Source organism: Toxotes jaculatrix, chromosome 21, assembly GCF_017976425.1.
Source record: "Toxotes jaculatrix isolate fToxJac2 chromosome 21, fToxJac2.pri, whole genome shotgun sequence".
NCBI lineage: Eukaryota > Metazoa > Chordata > Actinopteri > Toxotidae > Toxotes > Toxotes jaculatrix.
The window spans coordinates 18,897,457-18,917,422 of record NC_054414.1 but is presented as its reverse complement, the minus strand read 5'-3'; the positions used below and the strand labels follow the sequence as shown (position 1 = coordinate 18,917,422).

General features: G+C 43.2%; 2 protein-coding genes across 3 annotated transcripts; both read right to left on the bottom strand.

The window, feature by feature from the left end:
- Positions 1-384: 384 nt before the first annotated feature.
- On the bottom strand, positions 385-10,683 carry grb7 (growth factor receptor bound protein 7). 2 transcript variants are annotated; one of them, XM_041029384.1, is made up of 17 exons: positions 10,517-10,683; positions 9,038-9,277; positions 8,482-8,673; positions 8,033-8,207; positions 7,544-7,670; positions 5,062-5,218; positions 4,855-4,976; positions 4,300-4,374; positions 3,985-4,122; positions 3,708-3,818; positions 3,135-3,233; positions 2,909-2,992; positions 2,665-2,781; positions 2,120-2,177; positions 1,946-2,033; positions 1,765-1,858; positions 385-1,680 (listed from the first exon to the last, which is right to left on the bottom strand). In XM_041029384.1, exons 4-17 carry the CDS (start codon positions 8,200-8,202, stop codon positions 1,534-1,536), a joined length of 1,587 nt encoding a protein of 528 aa, XP_040885318.1. In that variant the 5' UTR covers positions 8,203-8,207; positions 8,482-8,673; positions 9,038-9,277; positions 10,517-10,683; the 3' UTR covers positions 385-1,533. The 2 variants fall into 2 exon arrangements, with proteins under 2 accessions (XP_040885318.1, XP_040885317.1); XM_041029383.1 differs by lacking the exons at positions 8,482-8,673; positions 9,038-9,277.
- A 1,498-nt stretch (positions 10,684-12,181) lies between these two features.
- On the bottom strand, positions 12,182-19,367 carry arf2b (ADP-ribosylation factor 2b). Its single transcript, XM_041029385.1, has 5 exons — positions 19,254-19,367; positions 17,415-17,572; positions 16,600-16,710; positions 14,564-14,688; positions 12,182-14,060 (listed from the first exon to the last, which is right to left on the bottom strand). The coding sequence occupies exons 2-5, from the start codon at positions 17,560-17,562 to the stop codon at positions 13,899-13,901; spliced, it is 546 nt and encodes a 181-aa protein (XP_040885319.1). The 5' UTR covers positions 17,563-17,572; positions 19,254-19,367; the 3' UTR covers positions 12,182-13,898.
- Positions 19,368-19,966: the final 599 nt, after the last annotated feature.

Sequence of the window (19,966 nt, the reverse complement as noted above, 5' to 3'; positions counted from 1 at the left end):
AAACGAGGGAAAAGAGGAAACTGGCCTTTTGGACTGACTGACTGAATAAAGACAGTATTTGTATCTACGCCGACATTTTAACAACAGATCTTCATGATAAAACACAAACGATACGAAGTGCAAAAAAGGTTAAATAAGACTTTTACACATCCACCAAAAACAAAAAGGTCAGAGGTCATTTTCCAATGATTGCAAAGAATTTACCAGGAAATAACTTTATCATTTGTAGTTGTGATGTAAACCCAAGTAAATATGAATTCATTATTCGTTTATGATGAGAGACTTTACTTTTATAATCTAAATTAATTTGTCTGCAGGCATATAATTCAACATATCGTGTGTTTATCTGTAGAAGATTTCAGCTGACTTCCTGTTCTCTGACTATTGTCTCTCTGTTCCCTGTAATTAGTCTGAAATCACATCATTTTTCCAGGAAACTTCGTAGGAAATTATTGGGATTTTTTTTTTTCAGAAATAACAGACCTGTAAAGAAAAGCTTTGTCAGAACGTTTTAACTTGAGGTCGACTTACTACAGTTGCTTTCTCCAGAGCTTCTTCAGCGATTAGCGAGTTAACATTTTTGAATTTTAATGCTCAAAACCTACTGGAAGTTTTCACAAAGCCTCATTAAGCCTGTTAATATCAGATATTTGGTTGTTTAAACATCCAGATGTTGCAGCAAAGATTCCCTTCACCATCGTTGTGCAAATACAGCATTGAAAGAGTTCTTAAGGTTTGGTGTTGTATGTGAAATTAAAATATAATATGAGATTATTTTTAAGGCACAATAAGAAGTTAATATACAAAAAACCTCACAGTCTGAAGAGTGAGAATTTACATGCTACATGACTGCAACCTGGGGCGTTTCCATGATTACAATATCACAAATCTCTTCAGTGTTAACATGAAAATACATGTGCTCCTCTCCTACATTACACGGCTGTAAAACGCCCTCTAATGGTCACATTCATCAATGAACCCTGGTGCTGCAGCAATCAAACGCTTCCCCCTGCTGCCCCTCATCACAGTGCACGTCCTCAGCCTCTCATCACGGCTGTATGGCTCCAAATCAAAGTGCACGTTATTAAAAGTGCTCTTTCTCCAAACATCCCCAAAGCGCTAAAAGTCTGTCCGACGACGCTAATCAAGCCGCCTCCACGGGGACTGCAGCTCGTTAATTAAAAATAAAAACCAACCACTGTCTGGAGCATGTAGTGGAAAATAATTAAAAATACTAAAGAGATGCGGGGCAGACGATGTGCCTCATGTCTGACTCACACGTCCCACGGGTCCACGACTCACAACCCTGATAACATTATCACTTAGACACGCACCTTTGCTCTGCTCAGACACTCGAGCGGTTAGAAAATCCAGGCATCTAACTGCTCTTTATCAACTGTGCTTAACTGATGTCAGTACAATCTGATGACTGGGGTTCACACTTTAGACCTGGATTAAAGGTCTGGGTGACTGATCCTGGTCCAGGAGGAGAGGTGACATCAGAGAGCAGAGGTCACACAGGGACCCGTGGCTTTACAGAGCGACGCACACACACGGGTGTTTGAGGCAGACGGGCAGGATGCCCTTGTTGATTTGGTGGAACTCGACCAGCTGCAGCAGATCTATGAAGAGGGTCAGACCGTCGTCCATGGTGAGATACTTCCTGCCTCCGTCCTCACACTGCAGAGAGAGGAGCATGATCACAGTTAGGCTGCAGCACGCAGAGGACGGCTTTTATTCTCTGAGAGAATGAAGGGAACTCACGGGGATCACCAGGTAGTGTTTGGTCTTCAGCTGGTAACACAGCGACAGGACGAAGCACTGTGCGTGCTGCTGACTCTCACGTATCAGGAACATCCTGCAAACACACGCACACAGAGCCGCACTTATAACCTGTAAACCGAGTGTAGCACTGTGAACTGGCTGTAATGAAACCTTTACTCACCCGTCCACCAGCCCCTGCTTCTCTATCAGTCTCTGAGCTTCTTTCCTGGACACACCACCGTGAAACCACGGCTGGGTCTTATGGATGGCTACAAACAGACAGGAGAGAGTGAGTGAGGAGGCACACAGTATGAAATCCAGAAGCAGGACTCTGTCTCGTCTCACGTGGACTTACAGGAAGGTCTCGCAGCAGAGCTGAGGTTGGGCAGGCTGCACCTCAGGGCTTCTCTCCTCTGTGAAAACAGGAAAAGGTCACGATATCAGACATTTCCGGAAGCTTCCGTATCTCCCTTCCCTCCTCGCACCAGTTACAGCTTAGGTGTGATCTCTGTTCGTCTTGGCAGTAACGCGATTTTTGTTGTTAAAACAAAGAGACTGAACAGTTTTTACTTTGTTTATAGAAAACCATAGAATTTCACTTTGTTGGAAATGTCCCGACCTTCTACTTCTGCTCAGAGGCTTAAAGATATTCTTCATTAAATAAGAAAAAACCTAATTTTCTGTGAAAGGCTCATTAGGTGACTTTTCTTCTAAATGGCAAACTTTCATAACAATTTCAACAAATTAAAACTTCTGCCTTCCAGCTTATTTCAGTTAACCCCCACTGCTCTGTTTCCTTTCTTAAAACTGATTTTGGTTTTCTGTCTGTGAGAGGGTGTGTAACCTCACCCTCCTTCCTCCATCTCCCCCCCTCCCACTCATCCATCCCTCCATCCTCACCCTCCAAGCTTGACCCTCCTCCTTCTCTGCGTTCTGGGCCTCTGTCGGGTTCTGGATGACCCGTCCTCCGGCCTTCCCTGAGAAGTCCATGGCCACCAGGCTGGCCTCTGACTTTGACTGTGCACACACACACACACACACACACACACAAACAAATAGCATGTTTAAACCACATGAATGAGACAACACTGCAGAAATGATTTCCCAGACTCCTCTGCTCTGTGAGAGTGTCAGGTGAGCTCACTTTGTTATCTGTGAGGTTGCTTCCTTCGAGGCTTCGTGGAGCCGACTTGGACAACTGGTAGTTACACTGAAGCTGCTTCCCGTACTGACCGCACATAAACACACACAAGATGAATTATTAGTTCATTTTACTGCCCACACACACCACCACACACACAGGAGGATAAACAGGAGACTTTTTAAAACTTAAAATCACTGGTTAGTAAATTCAGTATGAAAAAAAAAACCTTGAACAATCTGAAAGCAGACGTCCAGCAAGTTCGTGTTTGCTCGTTCTCAGCACACAGGAACTTCAGGTCCTGAACACGGACGGGGTTTCTGGAAGGCTATGCACGCGCACACACACACACACACACACACACACACACAGAAAACACACAGGGTTAGAGGAACTATATCGACACACAGGTTGGAAGCGCATGTTTCCCAAACAGAAAAACAATTTCCAGTGTGATTTCTTGTTTTCAGCATGACCATGAATCTACTGTGCAGCAAATTTACTGGTAAATATCAGATCTGTGTGTGTAAAGTTCCTCAGTCACTGTCAGTGGTGCAGGACCAGGAGCCGTTTCTCCACAACCTCACAAGTGTTAACTCTTTAGATTCTGCTGCTGAAGTGTGAAAAATATTGACTCAATAATCTACAATCGCAAGAATGACATGAATGCTGCATGGAGGGGGTGGAGGGCGGTCGATTTACCTTGCACACATCCCAATATACACAAACTGCACACACACACACACACACACACATTTTTCTGCCTAATCCTGTCTCGGTTAAACCCAGAGGAAGCGGTTACCTTGATACAGAAGGTGAAGTCTGCAGGTGCTCCGTACAGCTTACGGCTGTTCACCACAGTGTACACGTTCAAATCTTCCAGATCAGCCACATACTGCAGGTGCCGAGGCTCCTGGGACCCAAAACACAGGAACATACGTGTCAAACACAAGTTTAAAGAACAGAGACATTTGTCCGTTTGCTGGTGTCTCCCTCAGCTCTGTTTTATAACACAGATCCTGTGAAATCCAGTAATCGTGATTTAAAGCTGAACAGAAAAATGCATCTGATTCGCTGACCTTGGAGGAGCCCTTGGTGGAGCAGTAGAGTCCAGAGCGTCGGAGGAAGAAGTAGACCTTCTTCCAGGTCTTACGACTGGGTTCTTTTAAGTGCAGGAAACCCTGGATCTCTGGACACGTCCCAGACCTCAGCAGGTTCTGTGAAGTAAACAGGACTCATTGCTTAAGCCTCACTTTAAACAAAATTTCTTGATGTGGGGACATAAAACAGGCCCGAAAAACACACTGAAAGGATCTAGTGGCAAAACTTTGTTCAATTAGTAAATGAACAGAAGGTCTCCTGATGACTTCCACTCCTGATTTCACCTGGTTTACCTGAATGAGCTCTGATGATTTCATCCCCTTGCTGACATCTGCGCTGTCGGAGATCATGCTCTCTGGGAAGAAGAGCTGAGAGAGGAAGGAAGAGGCTCATTTACAAACCAAAGCAGCTGCTGACGGCTGAAAAGAATTCAATATTTGCATTCAGTCGATTGTTTCGATCATTCTGCTTCATGAGTATAATGAAGTAAATTCCCGTCAGAGCCTTCTGGAGGCAGTGTGGGCGCGCGCTACAGTTCCTCAGAACCAGTTTTCACAGTAAACTGTCACCTTTGTTTAACAGCACAGGCGACAGACCGGATCCGATGTAATGAAATATCTGAGGCATTAAGTCACAGTGTCTGCACCAGCACGCAACCTGCCAATCATTCGGGATCAGCAACCACCATGACGTCAGGCTTCGCCAACGTCTACTGTACCAACATGTTCAGTAAAGAGCGTGAAGATCCTCCACGTCCCTGCTCGAGGTGTTCTGTTATATAACAGGAGGGATGTTTATCTTACACCTCATGTTGTATGTTTAGCTTTAGCACGCTGCGGGCGGCGTACCACTGGTTTCCTGAAGAACTCGTACTTGGCGTAGTTTTTGCAGAAAACAAGCCTCGTGTCGCCCTTGAGAGACCAGGTCGCCTGAACCTCCAGCACAACCTCGTGGTCCTCCAGGCATCTCTCTGAGGAGGCAGGAGAACATGTGTGAAACATTAAATCCATCGTTTCACAGATCCAGTGTTGTACTTGGTGCTTCTGCAGTCTTACCCAGGCCGAGCGTGGGATGGAGTTCGAGGAGAGCCCAGTTTTCCTGGTCGCTGCAGTGAGCCGTCTGGACCAGCATGTGACACACCTCTCTGGCTGTCGCTCCGGGACAAACACACAGCGACCTGCTGTGGCTGTCCTCCCCATACACCTTTATCACCTGACGGGGCACAGACGTCATTTTCATACATCACACCACTGTTTTTTACTCAAGCACAATTTATTTTGACATACATGCACGAGCACTTCCATTTCATGCTACTTTTTACTATTTTAGCCAGAATTAAAAAGAAAAGGGAAAAACAGGAAATTATGAATAAATAACTATGATTTTTGTGCTCAGGATAATCTGGCCAATATCAAACACAAAAAAAAATACAATAATCTGTGATGGTGAAGTACACTTTGTTACTTTGCACCGATTAACTTAAAACAATTAACTAATTAAGGTCCAATTAACAGGTAGTTTACCTCTGTGACCCTGATCTCATGTCACTCTGTATCACTGAATACATAACAAACACCTCTCCGCTGGTTGTGGCATCGCTCAAAACTAGAATCCAGAACCTGAGGCCAAGAATCTGTCAACTGAGCTGCAGCGCAGACACAGCCGCTCTTTATTTAACAGGCCCTGACGCTCAAAGAGAAGACCTTTCAAATTCTTTCTAATTTTAGACCGACAGAAAGCAAAGCCACGTTTCTTCTTAATCTCGTTTCATGTCTCATTCTCCACGTCTCGAGCTGCCCACTGAAAGAAAGAAAGACATCCTTCCTTTCTTTCTACCTTCCTCCATTTTCCCGGCCAGGAACAGATCAGGTTGCAGAAGCAGCAGGTCTGGCTGAGTCCCCGGTGCTGCTGAGGTGAAGCGGGTGCAGGTTATTCAAGGGTCAGGACGTTTCTCAGAGCGTGCAGCCGTCTGACACGGCGTCTGGATCCAGCAGCACGTTTCAAACCAAAAGAAAACAAACCTGCCCGACCAGAAACCTGCGGTCGTCAATCGACAAGCCCTGACAGGTTGGGCGAGTGCCGGCGTCAGTCAGGACAAATAATGGCCTATGTAGAAACCAGGGAGGATTATGGGGGAGGGAGGAGGGGAGGCAGAGGAAAATTTGTTTCTCTTCACCGAACGAATTGAGCGCCTGAGCTCAGGACACAGAGCTAACAGTGCGTGACGACAGTAGAGATCAGATACTGAAAAACTCATAACATTCACACATCATCTGCATGTAATCTGAAACGGAGAGTAATCCACACAAAGTTCTTCCATAGTTCAGTGTCAACTGACCTACAAACACTTTTACTGACAGGACAAGCGTCCCTGCTACGAAGCAAAGCTTAAACTGTTCCCTCTCTACCAGGGTTTTATGGGAAAGACTGAACATCCTCTTATCGAAGAGACGCCACATGACCCAAACAACGTGAACACCCAAACATTTAATCTGCTGCTATAACGGCTCATCTGGTTTCAGTGTCTCCACCAGATGTTGAGCCTGCTGCAGGACTTTGGTCTCATTCAGACACGAGAGCATCAGTGAGGACTAACTGTACAGAGAAGAGCCCGGGGCGAGTGCTGCACGGCGACACGCCGCTGCGATCACACACCTTCACTCTGACAGTGTTTGGGAGTCAAAATAAGGCAGCGCAGGCATGGCAACACAGCCTACCTGTCAGTCACAACCACAACCAGTCTCCACCTACGCCGTTAGCAAACAGGTTAAGACACATTTAGAGGATCCGCTCGCTGATGCCACCTGCCAGACCCTGAATATCTGTGCAGGTGTGATGGGATTAGCACAGTAATGCTCTGATTTGTCCAAACAAATACTTCTTAAGGGATAAAGATATTTTTCTCATGTCAGCAAATCCCATCGGACCAAAAATGTGTCCCATGTCTCTACCTTTTGAGTGGCTCTCAGCCCCAAGACGACGGGTTCATACTGAAAATATATAGTTGCACTTTAAAAAAAAAAAAAAAAGAAAGAAAAAGAAAAGAGCTTCAGTCACTTCCTGTAACAGCTCAGCAGTTTTTAGCAAACATTACGCAAAAAGGAGGAAACAGCATTTCTTGGGACTATTTTCATTCTTGTCTCCGTCGGATCAGTTGATCGCTGGTGTTGGTCTTTTCGTGAGATCAGCTGACGGCCAACAACATAAACGATCACCAGACTTAACCTTTAAATATAAGACCTTTGACCTTTTCATTTTTTGGAGGTAATGAAAAAGAAAAATCAGCTGGATCCAGACTGACACTCATTCACTTCCTCCTACTCACTGATAAAAGTCTGACTGAAACTAAAAAGGTGAAATGAAAGGAATCAGAGCAGTTTGGTGGCTTCAGATCTGACAGTGACACGATGTAAAGTCTGGATTACTGAATAAATTCAATATTCAAACCGAAGGTCAAATCTACAGCCTGCATCTGTCCGAACTGTCCAGTCTGTGTATTTATCAAACAGCTTCTTACCAACGAGGCTTTGAACTTACGTATTTGTCACCTGACGGAGGCGGAAGTGAATTAATGAGCACTGGAGACTTCGAGGGGCTGCACAGCTCAGGAAAGGGGTTGGGTATGGATGGGACGGACGAAGAGAAGGACTCCACGTCCTTCGCCCTGAAAGAAGGAAGAATCACACGTCATATTGATTGATTGATTGATAATGTGATTATCAAACAGGAAGTGAAACAAAAGGACACAGTGACTTTAACAGCAGGACAAACATCCACGCTGCAGTCAGGTTTACTGCCGTGTCTCTGACGTTCCAGGATCATTACTGTCTCAGAAGAAACTTTAAACATCAGATGACTTATGGCCTGAGGTTGAGTCACTGACTTGAGTCAATATCCACCACGTCCATGACTCATGTCCACTCTGTGTGTGTGTGTGTGTCTGCTGCTTATTGAGCAACTACACCAGCTCCTTCCCACAGTCAGTTACGCTGTCTGTGCTGCTGGGCACGTTCCCGTCGGTCATACCTGTTTGTGGTGATGAAGATGGGCTGGGAGCGACGGACGGAGGGAGAATCGGAGACCAGAGGAGCCAGAGTCAGAGTGGAGCTGCCCAGCAACGTCTCTGCTCCTCCAGACTTCTCCTTCCTCTCCGAGCTCTCAAACACTTCTGTCCAGGGACCTGCCACCTCCATCATGTTACCTGAGGAGAGGGAAGAGGGGTCATAGGTCAGGACCCGTATTTATCAAACCGCTAAGAGTGAAAATCCGGACTTAAGTCAATTACTTTATAAAACACATTTTAAAAAAACAACAAACACTGAGTATAGAGCTCTACAGAGAGCTTCAACTATGGAATTATGTGACTGATGATGATTAAGAGCTAAGCTAAATCCACTGCAAGATATGCAGGCGACAAACACGGGAAGCACAAGAAACCAAATCCAACATCTGAAAGGGAAACGGAACCATCCCACCGAGGAAACACAGAGCCGGAGTCTGTGCTCCCACACTGCAGCACCAGCAGCCAGGCTCGGTAGCGTTAGCTCAGACCCCAGCAGCAGTGGATCCTCCTACGACCGCCCGCTGCAGAGAACAACGGCCAACATGTGCAGAACAGCACCACGATCTTCGGTGTGATCTTTATTTCAAAGCGCTGTTCCTGTTCCCTTGTTGAGAAACAGGGGAACATTAGCTGCCAAACATTAGACCGAACACACACAACACAAACTGCAACAAGAACAACAACACAGGTGAGTCATAGCTGATTACTCAAAATAGACTTAATGAGGTGCTGAACCACAAGAAGTTGAATTTCCTTACACACACGAAAACACCTGCTGCTGTGTGTGTGTGTGTGTGTCGTCTGAATATAAAGTAAGTTTCAAACACTCGCCTGCCAATCATTTCCAAACACGCACTGACTGATCAAAGCATAGCAGTGTTGTCTGTGTCTTATATACAGTCCTTCTCTCTTTGTACCACGAGAAATTATTAGGAAAATGATCATTTATATACATGAACTGTTCGTACCTTTAACTCTCCACGAGGAAAATGTTCATTAAAACCTTCACATTATGTTACTCTCAGCCGGCAGATGTTTCTGTCCAGATGTTTGTGGTTCACACACGACAATCGAACCGGTATTCTGTTCTGATCAGGCGAGGAGGCAGAGAGAACCTGAATATTTCCTTTGTTCTCCACACACAAGAACACAGCACACGGTGGAGGGATAACCACTGTGGTTACTGCTGAGGGTCCACTTTAAAAGACCTGTGTGTGAGCAGGTGCACAGGTGTGTAAGAGGAGGAACAGTTACCATGACACTAACATCAGAGCACCTGCAAACAAAAAGCAAATAAGTCCAACCTACAACCTATTTCCTCAAGCAAAGAGCAGGAGAAACTAATTTTTTAAACAAATTGTCTCGACTTCTCATTATTGATGCTTTTGTTTTTGACTGATCAACTGATCAACATCACAGAGTCCAGCAGTGAAAAATGATCACATCCTACACAAGGAGGTGCAGAAGTTTGATTACGGCTCATTTTCACTTTTGATTCATCTGTCGATTATGTTTTATGAATAAATCCATTTACCATTTAGTCTAAAAAAACATTTTAAAAGCCCATCACAAGTTCCACAAACCAAAGGTGCCGTCTTGAAATGTCTTATTTTATCTGGTTGACATTTTAAAATAAAATAATATAAATAAATAAAATAAAAATATTCAGTTTACAAAGCTATGAAACGGAGGAAAACACAGCTGAGAAGCTGACGTGGCATTTCTGCTTCATTAAAATCATAAATATACTGTTCCATACTGTTTCCAGTCACTTTTCTGGAATATATATACTAAACTAGATCAATTACTTGCAACTAATTACTTCCGTTTATGGATTAATCTGACTTTTACTTTTTCAATTAATTGTTTATTCTATAAAATGTTTATTTAAAGCCATTACAAACACTACAGCACCACAGAGCAGTGTGAAACAGGCCGATGATAAGGCTCATACTGGGACATAATATTACTCATGCTGAGGGAAAACACTTGTTACCAGACTACAAACACCTCTGAAATAACAGTGTCCCGGTGTGAATGAATACAATTTCACAAGTCCACCTTAAACCCTAAAAAAAAAGTAAAACATTGTTAGATCGCTGTGATTCCTGTGGTCCGTTTAGTCTCTTATCATGTCTGTGAACTGAAGGTGGTGGGGGCCAGCCTCACTAACTAACTCCTGGTAGTTCTTATTGTCTGAAATCCAGGCTGGAGTAGGGACAGCGCCAAGCCTCATACTGAAACTGAAGAAAATGACTCCCCTCTCATAAACAAAGCTCCGTCTACCAAAAACACATTCGTATTAATTTAACACTAAAACAATGATAAATTCGGCTAACATCGGCTAACTCCATCTCCTTATATGATCTTTATTTTCGCGGTTAAAACCAGCCTGCACCTGTTCGGACTAGCTTGTTAGCATCTCCGATAAAGCTGTAAAAACCTACCTGTAAACCGTGTCTTGTCTCTGGGCTGGTTTCAGCTCTCAGACATCCTGAGAATCCCAGATGTGATGCTAAGCTTTGCGTGTCTGTGTTTTTTTTTTTTTTTTTCCGGTTGGTTTGTTTTTTTTTTGTGCGGCAAACAAAACAAGAAACCGTGCCACTACCACGAAAAGTGCCATCAACAGTATCTGAACAGAGAGGGGAGGCAGGGAGGAGTCACCCGTCAGGTGTGCACCGTGAGCCCGCCCCCCTTCCTCACTGAGGCCGCTGGAGCCGGTTGTGGCTTTGAAAGGGCAAAGGGTTCAAATGTTGTGGATAGTTTCCTGTTTCATGTGCTTTTCTGTCATTTCGTTCCTAGAATTACACCAGAAACGACACAAAGGAATTTATTTGGATAATAATGATGAATAATAGAATAATTAGATGCTGTTGTTTATGTCTTTCCTGCTTCTCCCTTTACAGTTCTGTATTTTTGCTGCACTGAACTTATTTGAAAGCTTTAGTCACCAGTTACCTTTAAACACAAAACACACGAAGAGTTAATTAAAGTACGAATTAGAAGAATCACAAATGATAAGATCAGCAGTAGATCTCTGAGAGAACTCTGAGCAGAACATTTTAAGCTGGATTTACAGTTTTCTGTTTTGTTGGTTAATGATCACTGTCTCTGTCAAATAATCATATAAAATGCTTTTGTTTTTTTTTTGAAGAATTTGTGTATTTTCTTATCATAAAGTTGTGCTTTTACTGAAAATGGCGTCTTAAAAATGGCTAAACTAACTCTGTAGTTTTCTTTTGCTTTGACCAGGAAATACTAAATAATAAAATGTACATTTAGTCACTGAAAACCGTTTCTAAAGCAGTTTCAGCTGTTTCACTGTCGACTATTTGTCTCCACCTAGTGTTTGAAAGTGATTTGAGATCAGCTTGTTTTCCTGTACTTTACAGGAAGTAATGTGAACCTCTCTGACCGGAGTGAAGTTTAACCAGCATCTCCTGGGTGAGTTAAATATTTACAGCTTGTTCAGCGTCTGGTGGCATGAAGCAGACGCATCAAAGCAGAAATTCAAATGCAGATTCTTTTATCGAGGCAGTTAAATGAGGCTGATTAGTTTTCAGACCTGGAGGCAACGTTTCAGTCCCTGTGTGTTTGTGAAGTTTGGCAATGAAGGAAAAACATAAAAACACAAACTCTCACACAGTCATTCACAAAAATACATGTGCAGAACCTTTATCACCTTTAACATGATTATATTAAATTCAATGAAATCTCTCTGAAATCTTTTCTTTTGGTCAGTGTTTAAATGTAACTGTCCAAGTGAATAAATCCATTAGCATGTTATGTATGTGTTCCAGTTCTTCAGTAAAACAGTGATAAACAGGGTTGATGATTTGTGATAATTAGGTTTATGATTGGTAACATTTGTTGTTAATGAATCCGTTAATCATTAAAGTCATTCATTTCTCACAGTAATTCTTGTTTCTCTGTATTTTGGTGTTTCACGACATTATAAACGGGATATTGAGGGATTTAAACACTATGCTGAGGAAAGAGTGACAGACATTCAACCAAAGATTCATGAGTTGCAGCTGCAGAGCTGAGGCTGATGGGAAGGTCTGAGGTCATTTCACATTAAACCAAAGAAAAGTCTCTTTCTCCACCGTCTGTTGGATCAAATCATGTTTATTAATGTGTTCAGGAAATCCCCACAGAAACAGTTTACAGGGGAACTTACAGATTTACAATCATTCTTGACAGAAGTGCCAGCTTAACCCCCATGGTTCAACACTGAGGACGCCTGCTGAATCTCAGGACCAGCTAACTGCACACCCATTCCCCTCAACAGGTCTACCACCAAGTCCTTCCAGCTCACTGACGAGCCACTGACAGAGTACGTGTTGTGTTGGTCTTTTAGTCGTGAAGAATGCAGCGCTATAATAAGAAGTAGGAGCCTGTAAACACCCAGACACTCGAACTAGTTTTCCTTTCTCCATGTCTGGACCGTTCACAGTTAAAGAGAGCCTTCATATTTGGTGCCAATCCTTCATCCCAACCAGGAACATTGTGGACAGCCGGATGCTTTCGGATTTCAAAGTAAAACTGCCAACCGTTGGTGAGAAAAGCCTCGTCAGTCAAACTCATACAGTTTAGGCCCTCGAGGATACACTACTTTCATATACAGGATTTGTCATACTGCTCAAATGCATTTGGTTCAGCAGTCATAGTACAAATAGAAATGCTAAAACTAGTTACAGAAAAAAAAACACATGTAACATCTCTTAAAGGAATAACATGTGAAGCTCGTGAATGTATCAGGACACCTGTCTCAGTTAACCGGCTGAAGTTTGTGAAATGCCCAACACCTTGTAGTTGTCCCACATGAAGTAGGAGCGCTGTCAGAATGATTAATCACACTGGTGGTCATCTCAAAAATCCAATTTAATCCAAGGAATTCAAAAGAATTTGAAAAGACAAGAATTGCATATACTCGCAGATTCGAATTTTAAAGTAGATTTTGTTTTTTAGATTGTTGGCTTGCCTTGTGCTTCACGGTCTTGCTTAGTGGGGGGAGAAAGGTAGTGTTCATTGGAGAACCATTGCTAAGAATAATCTGTTATATTCCAATATAATAATAATAATAAAACAAACAGCATGATTTTCAAATGACACCAGAATGATCGAGGATGGGAGTTTTTTTTTTTTTTTTTTTTACTTTTTCTGTTTTTTGATTTGCGACCTGATACAGGTTAAGATGCAATTTACTGAATCTCTTACTGGTGGGTTGAGGTTTCAAAATCAAAAGGTTAAAATGAACATCTAGCATTCAGTCTACCTTGGGTGAACATTTCTAGTTAACATAGATATATACTACAGGGAGGGGGGAGGAGAGCTTGCACCCTTGCTCTTTCTTTGCCGTATGAAAACCATGCTTCCTCTGGAGAGTAAGGGTGGGGAGAAGGGGGCCGTGCAAGACTGAGAGTGGGGGTAGGCTGAGTGGGGCAGAGGCTGAGTTTGGTGGATGGAGAAAGGGGCTTGAAAACCAGACTGCTGATTCCACAGGAGGTGTGTAAAAGGCACGCCAGGGTTACTCCCAATCCCAGCCAACATACACAGAGACGCCTTCACACCCACACACACTCGCTGAACACACAAGGTACACACACACGCACGCACGCCCACACGCACACACAAGCAGCACAGGCTAGAGCCCCACTGACGAGGGACGAGGGGAGAAAGCGAGGGGGGGTGAAGGAAGTTCTTGAAAGAAAGAGCTGGGGTCGAAACTTGGGTTAGATGGGAGCGAAGGGGCCTGGATCCGGTGCTGCCGCTGTGTTGAAACAGAAAAAATAAACAACAAACAAAAATCAAAACTGGTGGAATGGATCATTTCTGGTTCTTCAGCTGGTTGGAGAGCCAGTCCAGGCCCTCGTACAAGCCATCCCCGCTGGTGGCGCAGGTGGCCTGAATGTACCAGCTGCGCTGGCGGAGGGCGTGCAAACCCAACTTGTCTGTGATCTCTGCAGCATTCATAGCGTTAGGGAGATCCTGGAAGAAGAACAAAGAGCGAGTCATGATGCAGGTTTGAAATCTGACCAGTTATAAATGCAGCTGAATGATGTGTAAAATGTCCACTGCAGCCATGACACAGTCTCCGACACCGTGATGTGAACAGTTACAGTCTATGTGGACCAGCTGCAGTTCACAGGACTGTGGTGACTCCGGATGGTCAGCTGACCCTGGATCTCATAGCAAATCTACAGATTGAATTTAAGAGTGCGACAGACTGAAACAGGACTCTGCAGACTCACTCACTCACTCACTTCCTGAATGTTGAATATATTAAAGTTTCCAAGATAAGTTCTGAAGAGCGCTTTACACAACACTGATATTTATCTGATGCAGCTGAATCATCAAGAATCGAATGGGGTGTCAGTGCTGATATCCTGCCCCGATGCAGATACACATCGACAAGTGCATCGATACACATCCGCAGCCATTCACAGTTCAAACATCTGAAAATACTCCACAGAATAAGAAAGTGAACTCACCTGTTTATTTGCAAAAACGAGCAGCACAGCGTCTCTGAGTTCGTCCTCAGCGAGCATTCTGGACAGCTCCTCCCTCGCCTCGTTCACTCTCTCCCTGTCGTTGCTGTCCACCACAAAGATAAGCCCTGCATGCAAAAACACAGTACGTGGTTATGAGCAGTAAGGGACCATGAATGCTCTATTTCACCTGCGTTTGTTACAAATATCTGTGCACAGCTTTTTCTTCTTCTGGTTTCAGAGCATTTTCCTCCCTCCCAGATCAACATCCTGTTGCTTAATGAATCTCTTTGACCCGATCAAAGCCCAAAGCCGATGCCTCATATTCATGCTGAGTAATGTGTGCAGCCACAAACTCTGTGGCTCTAACGTGACTCTAATCTCAATCAATGACCCCCAACGCTACACAGCTCAGCTAACAAGTGCTGTTAGAAAACAGCTACTTCAGAAACAGACTAACGTGTCATCTGTTAACGGCAGGTCTGTCGAGTGTGAAAATCTCATCAAATCAAAAGCAGACCAACACCTGACTCATGGAATCTGATAAGTTTAAACGCAGCTGAATTTATTGCTTTGTGCTGCTAAATCGTTTTGAGACCTGCTCCTATCAAAATGCAGATTTTATAAAAGAAGACACTTTAGAACTATTAAAACACGAATATTACACGAGTTATTGTCTTTGACAGCTGAAGGAAGAATCTGATATAAGCGTATGAAGAACAGAGCAGCTACAGTTTACTGTCACCGCCACTGTAGAGTGGAGCAATGGAGTCCAGTGTCAATCCGTGTTTTAACGTGTAGATTGGCAAAGGTTTCATCATCCATGTAGCTCCCTGAACATACAAAGGAGTTATTTTTGTACCACGGTAAGAGCTGATGAAAAGGTCACATGGACAGTCCCAGCCTGCAAAGGAGCTGGCACTTGCTTGTGTTGCTGCACCAGCATCTGTACGCACCACCACTGTCTGCTAAATCACAGGCCGACTCTCTGCGGTGAAACGGCACAAAAACAAAGGGCATCAATACTCAGTGAAAGCAAGGTGACTGACAGCACGGCAGGTTTTCTCCTTCATGTGGCGTCAGATTAACCAAAGACTGTGATGCTACCATGTTAAAGGTTTTACTGTCTATACTGTGCACCACTGAAGAATATGAGAGCGTTTTACCAGAGTCAAACTTTAAGAGAGGAACTGATTCTTCTTCGAGTTACTCTCAGACATTGCACTGTGCTGTTTGGAAAGATCAACCCTTAAATGTCCGATGAATCCAACACCGCAAAGAAAAGAGAATTACTATCCAGTTTTACACTGGTAGTGTCTGATGCTTTCAAAGAATTTTTAGATGGACGTGTCTCCGTACTTTGCACTTGTCTTTTCACCTGTGACCCCTTTAAACTGTGGCTACCTGTGTATCCTCATTGCAAGTTGTTATGGGCTTAGAGGTATGAATTAGTGGATGAACCAAAACGTGATTTTGCTTTTATTTAATTACTTCAAGATTTTAGATGCCTGTAATGATTAAAGTGTCCAGTATTCCATAACTGAAAAAGAAAAGTGAAATATTCTAGATGTCCAATGCATACAAATACAAATGCTGGTGCAGCAACCACAGCAAACTGTATCTTTACATGCTGGGAAAACATCAATATACTCTGCAGTAAGACGTGCTGTCTCTGGAACAGTCCTGGACCTTTTTTGATAAATGATGCTGTATCTAACTGTCATTACCAAAAAACATTCACACATTCAGTTTCACAAAGAGGGGTCAATGGATTTCTCTAAGCAACAAGTCATTCTAAAATCAAACCAATGTTTTATTCATTAGAATACAAGAAGGCCATCAGTGCCTTCACGTATACTGATGAATTAAATTTCAGGAAACAGCCGGGAAATCACACAATACACCCTTTGAGAATTGAACAATGGTGTATGAGTCACTGGATCACAAACTTTAAGATCATCGTTTCTGCACTGGTGAAGCCACCTATGGGCAGTAATGTTCACTGGCACCACTGGCTGCTAAGAGAAGGTCCTCCTCACCTTGAGTATTCTGAAAGTAGTGGCGCCACAGCGGCCTGATCTTGTCCTGACCGCCCACATCCCACACTGTGAAGCTGATGTTCTTGTATTCTACAGTTTCAACATTAAAACCTGAAACAAGGAGGAGAAACACAGATGAGTCAATCACTGAAATAAAAAACTTGAATGCTGACAGTCGACCTGACGTAACAAAGCTCAATACAAACACTCGGTGCAGTTTAACATTTGTGTTAATAAAAATTAAACTGAAATCAAGCCCGTTTAAAGCTCTGGTTCAGTGTGTGTCTAAGATCTGCATTACATAACAGGGCTAGGTGTCAAACCTCAAGCCGAGGGTTTGCTGCTGTTCTCCGTTTATTGGACTTGTAAACGGAATATTTTCCAGTTTTGAACTGTTGATTTTTAATTTGAGTGTTAACTATTTTCTGACATTTCACAAAACAAACAATTAATCAGGTCAGAATAAAAACAACCAGCAGACCAATAAGGAAAATAACTTTATTGTATCAAACTGTCAAGTCATAAAGGTGGTGTGGTCAGATTTCTAATCTCGTGAACTTGTTGTTTTGATTCGATAGTTCCTGATTTAAATAAAAATTTTGCCAATTTTTTGGATCGTATTTCAATTTGGCAAAGTTCTTGTACAACTCCTTGTGTTTAGGCCACATTTCTCACATCCGTAGCTTTAATGGCAAATGGAAAAATCTACTAAAAGCTAATTTACTCTTTAATTTGAATGGTAACATCCTTTAAATCTGTCCAAAAAAAATCTACTGTAAAGTGCGTAAAACTGACTAATACATAGATATTCATACCAATGGTGGGAATGGTGGTGACTATCTCTCCTAGCTTCAGTTTATATAGGATGGTTGTTTTTCCAGCAGCATCGAGCCCGACCATGAGAATCCTCATCTCTTTTTTGCCAAACAGGCCCTTGAATAAGCTTGCAAATACATTCCCCATGGTGACGAAGCTGTCAAAGAGAAGGAAACAAGGTTAGAGGTATTAACGCCTGCAGTTTTTCAGTTTCAGCACAGTAAACACCAAGAGGGAAGGAGAAAACAGAGAGTGAACAATAAAGATGACAATAAATGAAGAACCAGTCCGTTAGGCCGGTATGCTGGATGTAAATATGATATTTCACCATTGTTGGACAGTTCATAAAGGTACAAATCAATGAACACGTATAGGTTGGTAGTAGCAGTATAATACTTGGCTGAGTGAAAGGTGGATTTCACTGCACCAAGAGCAGCACAATGAATGTAAAATGGTGGGAGCACAAATGAGATGTTTACTTAAGCTAATGGTTAAACGTTAGCTTCGGGTTTGTGTCTATATTGTACCAGCCAGCTCATACAGTCAACATCACCAACCATTATCTAATGTTCCCCTGCATTAGCTGTGTGACAGCCATTAACTTTGTATAATCTAAAATGAAATTTCAGTACTATGCTGCTAAACCTCATAGATAAATTTAAGACTGCAACTATTATTCAATCAACAAAAAAAACGAATCAACAACCTTCTGATACTCAATCATTCTGGTCATTTTTAGGCAGGAATTCCGAACATTTGCTGATTAAAGCCTCTAAAATGTGATGATTTGGTGCTTTACTGATGCTTACTGATTGTAGAAGTGAAGTGGAGCTGTCATTAACCAATCCAATCAATTATTTCACATTTTACAGGTAACTCGGTTAATCAATTAATCCATAAGTTATCAAGAGATTAGTCGATCATGAAAATAACCATGAGCTGCAGTCTGAAACTGAATATATTTGGATTTTGGGCTGTTGGTCGGAGACAATCAGGCATCTGAAGACGTCAACTTGGGTTTCGGGAAGTTACAACAGACATTTTTTACCCTTGTCTGACATTTTCGTAAACAATCAACACATTAATCGCGACAACAATCGGCAAATTAATCAATAATGAAATCTTCCTTCAGTTACAGCAACAGACACGAGGTAAACCCGGATAAACCGAACAGAAAACCGATCACCAGATAAGAGAGGCCTGGTGCAGCTGGTAAACTGTCGGCTCCAGCGGCACAGATAATGTTGCTGTAGGTGTGAGCTCGCTAGCATGCTAACAACACCCCGACCTTAGCAGGCCGAAAATCCAGCTAAAGTTTCAGTTAACGTTTAAATGTTAAAGAGGAGATGTTCAGAGTGCGTTTAATCGTTTATTATTTTAGATAAATGAACAGTCGATGTTGGGTAGTTTTAGCCGGTAACTACGGCTCGGAGCAGATTACCGTTTGCTTCACTAAGGGCGGATGCTTCGGCTAGTTAGCTTACGTTAGCTCGCTGCTAACTAAAGGGCGACACCGCTCGAGAACGGTCTGACGATCGCCGCCGTTAACCGCAAACGGCGACACGTTATCGACCCATCCAACGCTGACATGTCACGAAAAGCGTCGGTCAGATTTAAACTCGGTGCTCTCTCGGCAGCTTTTCGGTCTAGCAGGAACTACATTAGCGGGCAGGCTAACGGAGCCGCCGTTAGCAAACTGCCGCGTCACAGTAAAAGACAGTGCTACGTGACGTCATGCTAAACGCTAAATTAAACGGGCCGTTCGCACCGAGCGGCAGTCGGTTCGCATTATCTCACATTTTAGGACCAAAAAACGGCGCATTTGTGCGGGTAGTTACCTTTAGAAAGACAGCTTCTCGATCTTTCCGTTATCTTTCACTGTCACTCCAAAATGGCGTCTTGCGCAACCAGGGAGACACCGGCGTACGAGCACTTCCCACTATCAACCCGGCTCCAATCACCGTACAGATGGTGTAACTAACAGCCCGCCTCTGGTGCCCCGCCGCCCTATCACAGCGTCCGCAGGTCCGTGTGCACGGTGCACAAAATGTCGAGGAAGTGAACCGCACACAAGTTTATTCAAGTTTCAGACACTGACACTGTGAGAAGTGGACAGCAGCACCGACAGACGGGACTCTGAGGGATTTGTTTTGTCCTGACGGTGAATCAGAAGTTCAGCCTGAAACACTGCGGCTGCCTCGAGAAATCATTTTACTGACGCTCATGGATGTTTTACTGAGCAGGGCCTCAGAGTGAAGTGACTGCTAGTGTTTCCAGTTTCAGAGCAAAGTTAAAATTCACAAAATGAGATGCAAAACGACATCTAATACAGTTTGTGTTTGTCCCTTTCCTGTGGCAGTGCCTCTGTGCACAAAGCCAGCACTGGGGTCATGTGTGTCTCATAGTATTGTTTAGTTTGTGTTATTTTTTTCTTAAATAAAGAATCACGATGCAGAGTTAAAGGAGTATTAGTTACAATGAGTAAATAACAGTAGAAATTTGCTCTTGGGCCTGCTACGAGGTGGTGGGCCATGTCTAAATATTTGCTATA

Bases quoted from the DNA above. Each gene is read 5' to 3' on its own strand.
- grb7 (XM_041029384.1), bottom strand. From the start codon at position 8,202: ATGATGGAGGTGGCAGGTCCCTGGACAGAAGTGTTTGAGAGCTCGGAG. The intron at 4,123-4,299 runs GTAAACCAGGTG...TTTACTTCACAG, and splicing joins AATCATCAGAGCTCATTCAG to AACCTGCTGAGGTCTGGGAC. The intron at 1,859-1,945 runs GTGAGTAAAGGT...GTGTGTTTGCAG, and splicing joins AAGCAGGGGCTGGTGGACGG to GATGTTCCTGATACGTGAGA.
- arf2b (XM_041029385.1), bottom strand. From the start codon at position 17,562: ATGGGGAATGTATTTGCAAGCTTATTCAAGGGCCTGTTTGGCAAAAAA. The intron at 14,689-16,599 runs GTGAGGAGGACC...TTTTGCATGCAG, and splicing joins CTACTTTCAGAATACTCAAG to GGCTTATCTTTGTGGTGGAC. The intron at 14,061-14,563 runs GTGAGTTCACTT...TTCTTCTTCCAG, and splicing joins TCGTTTTTGCAAATAAACAG to GATCTCCCTAACGCTATGAA.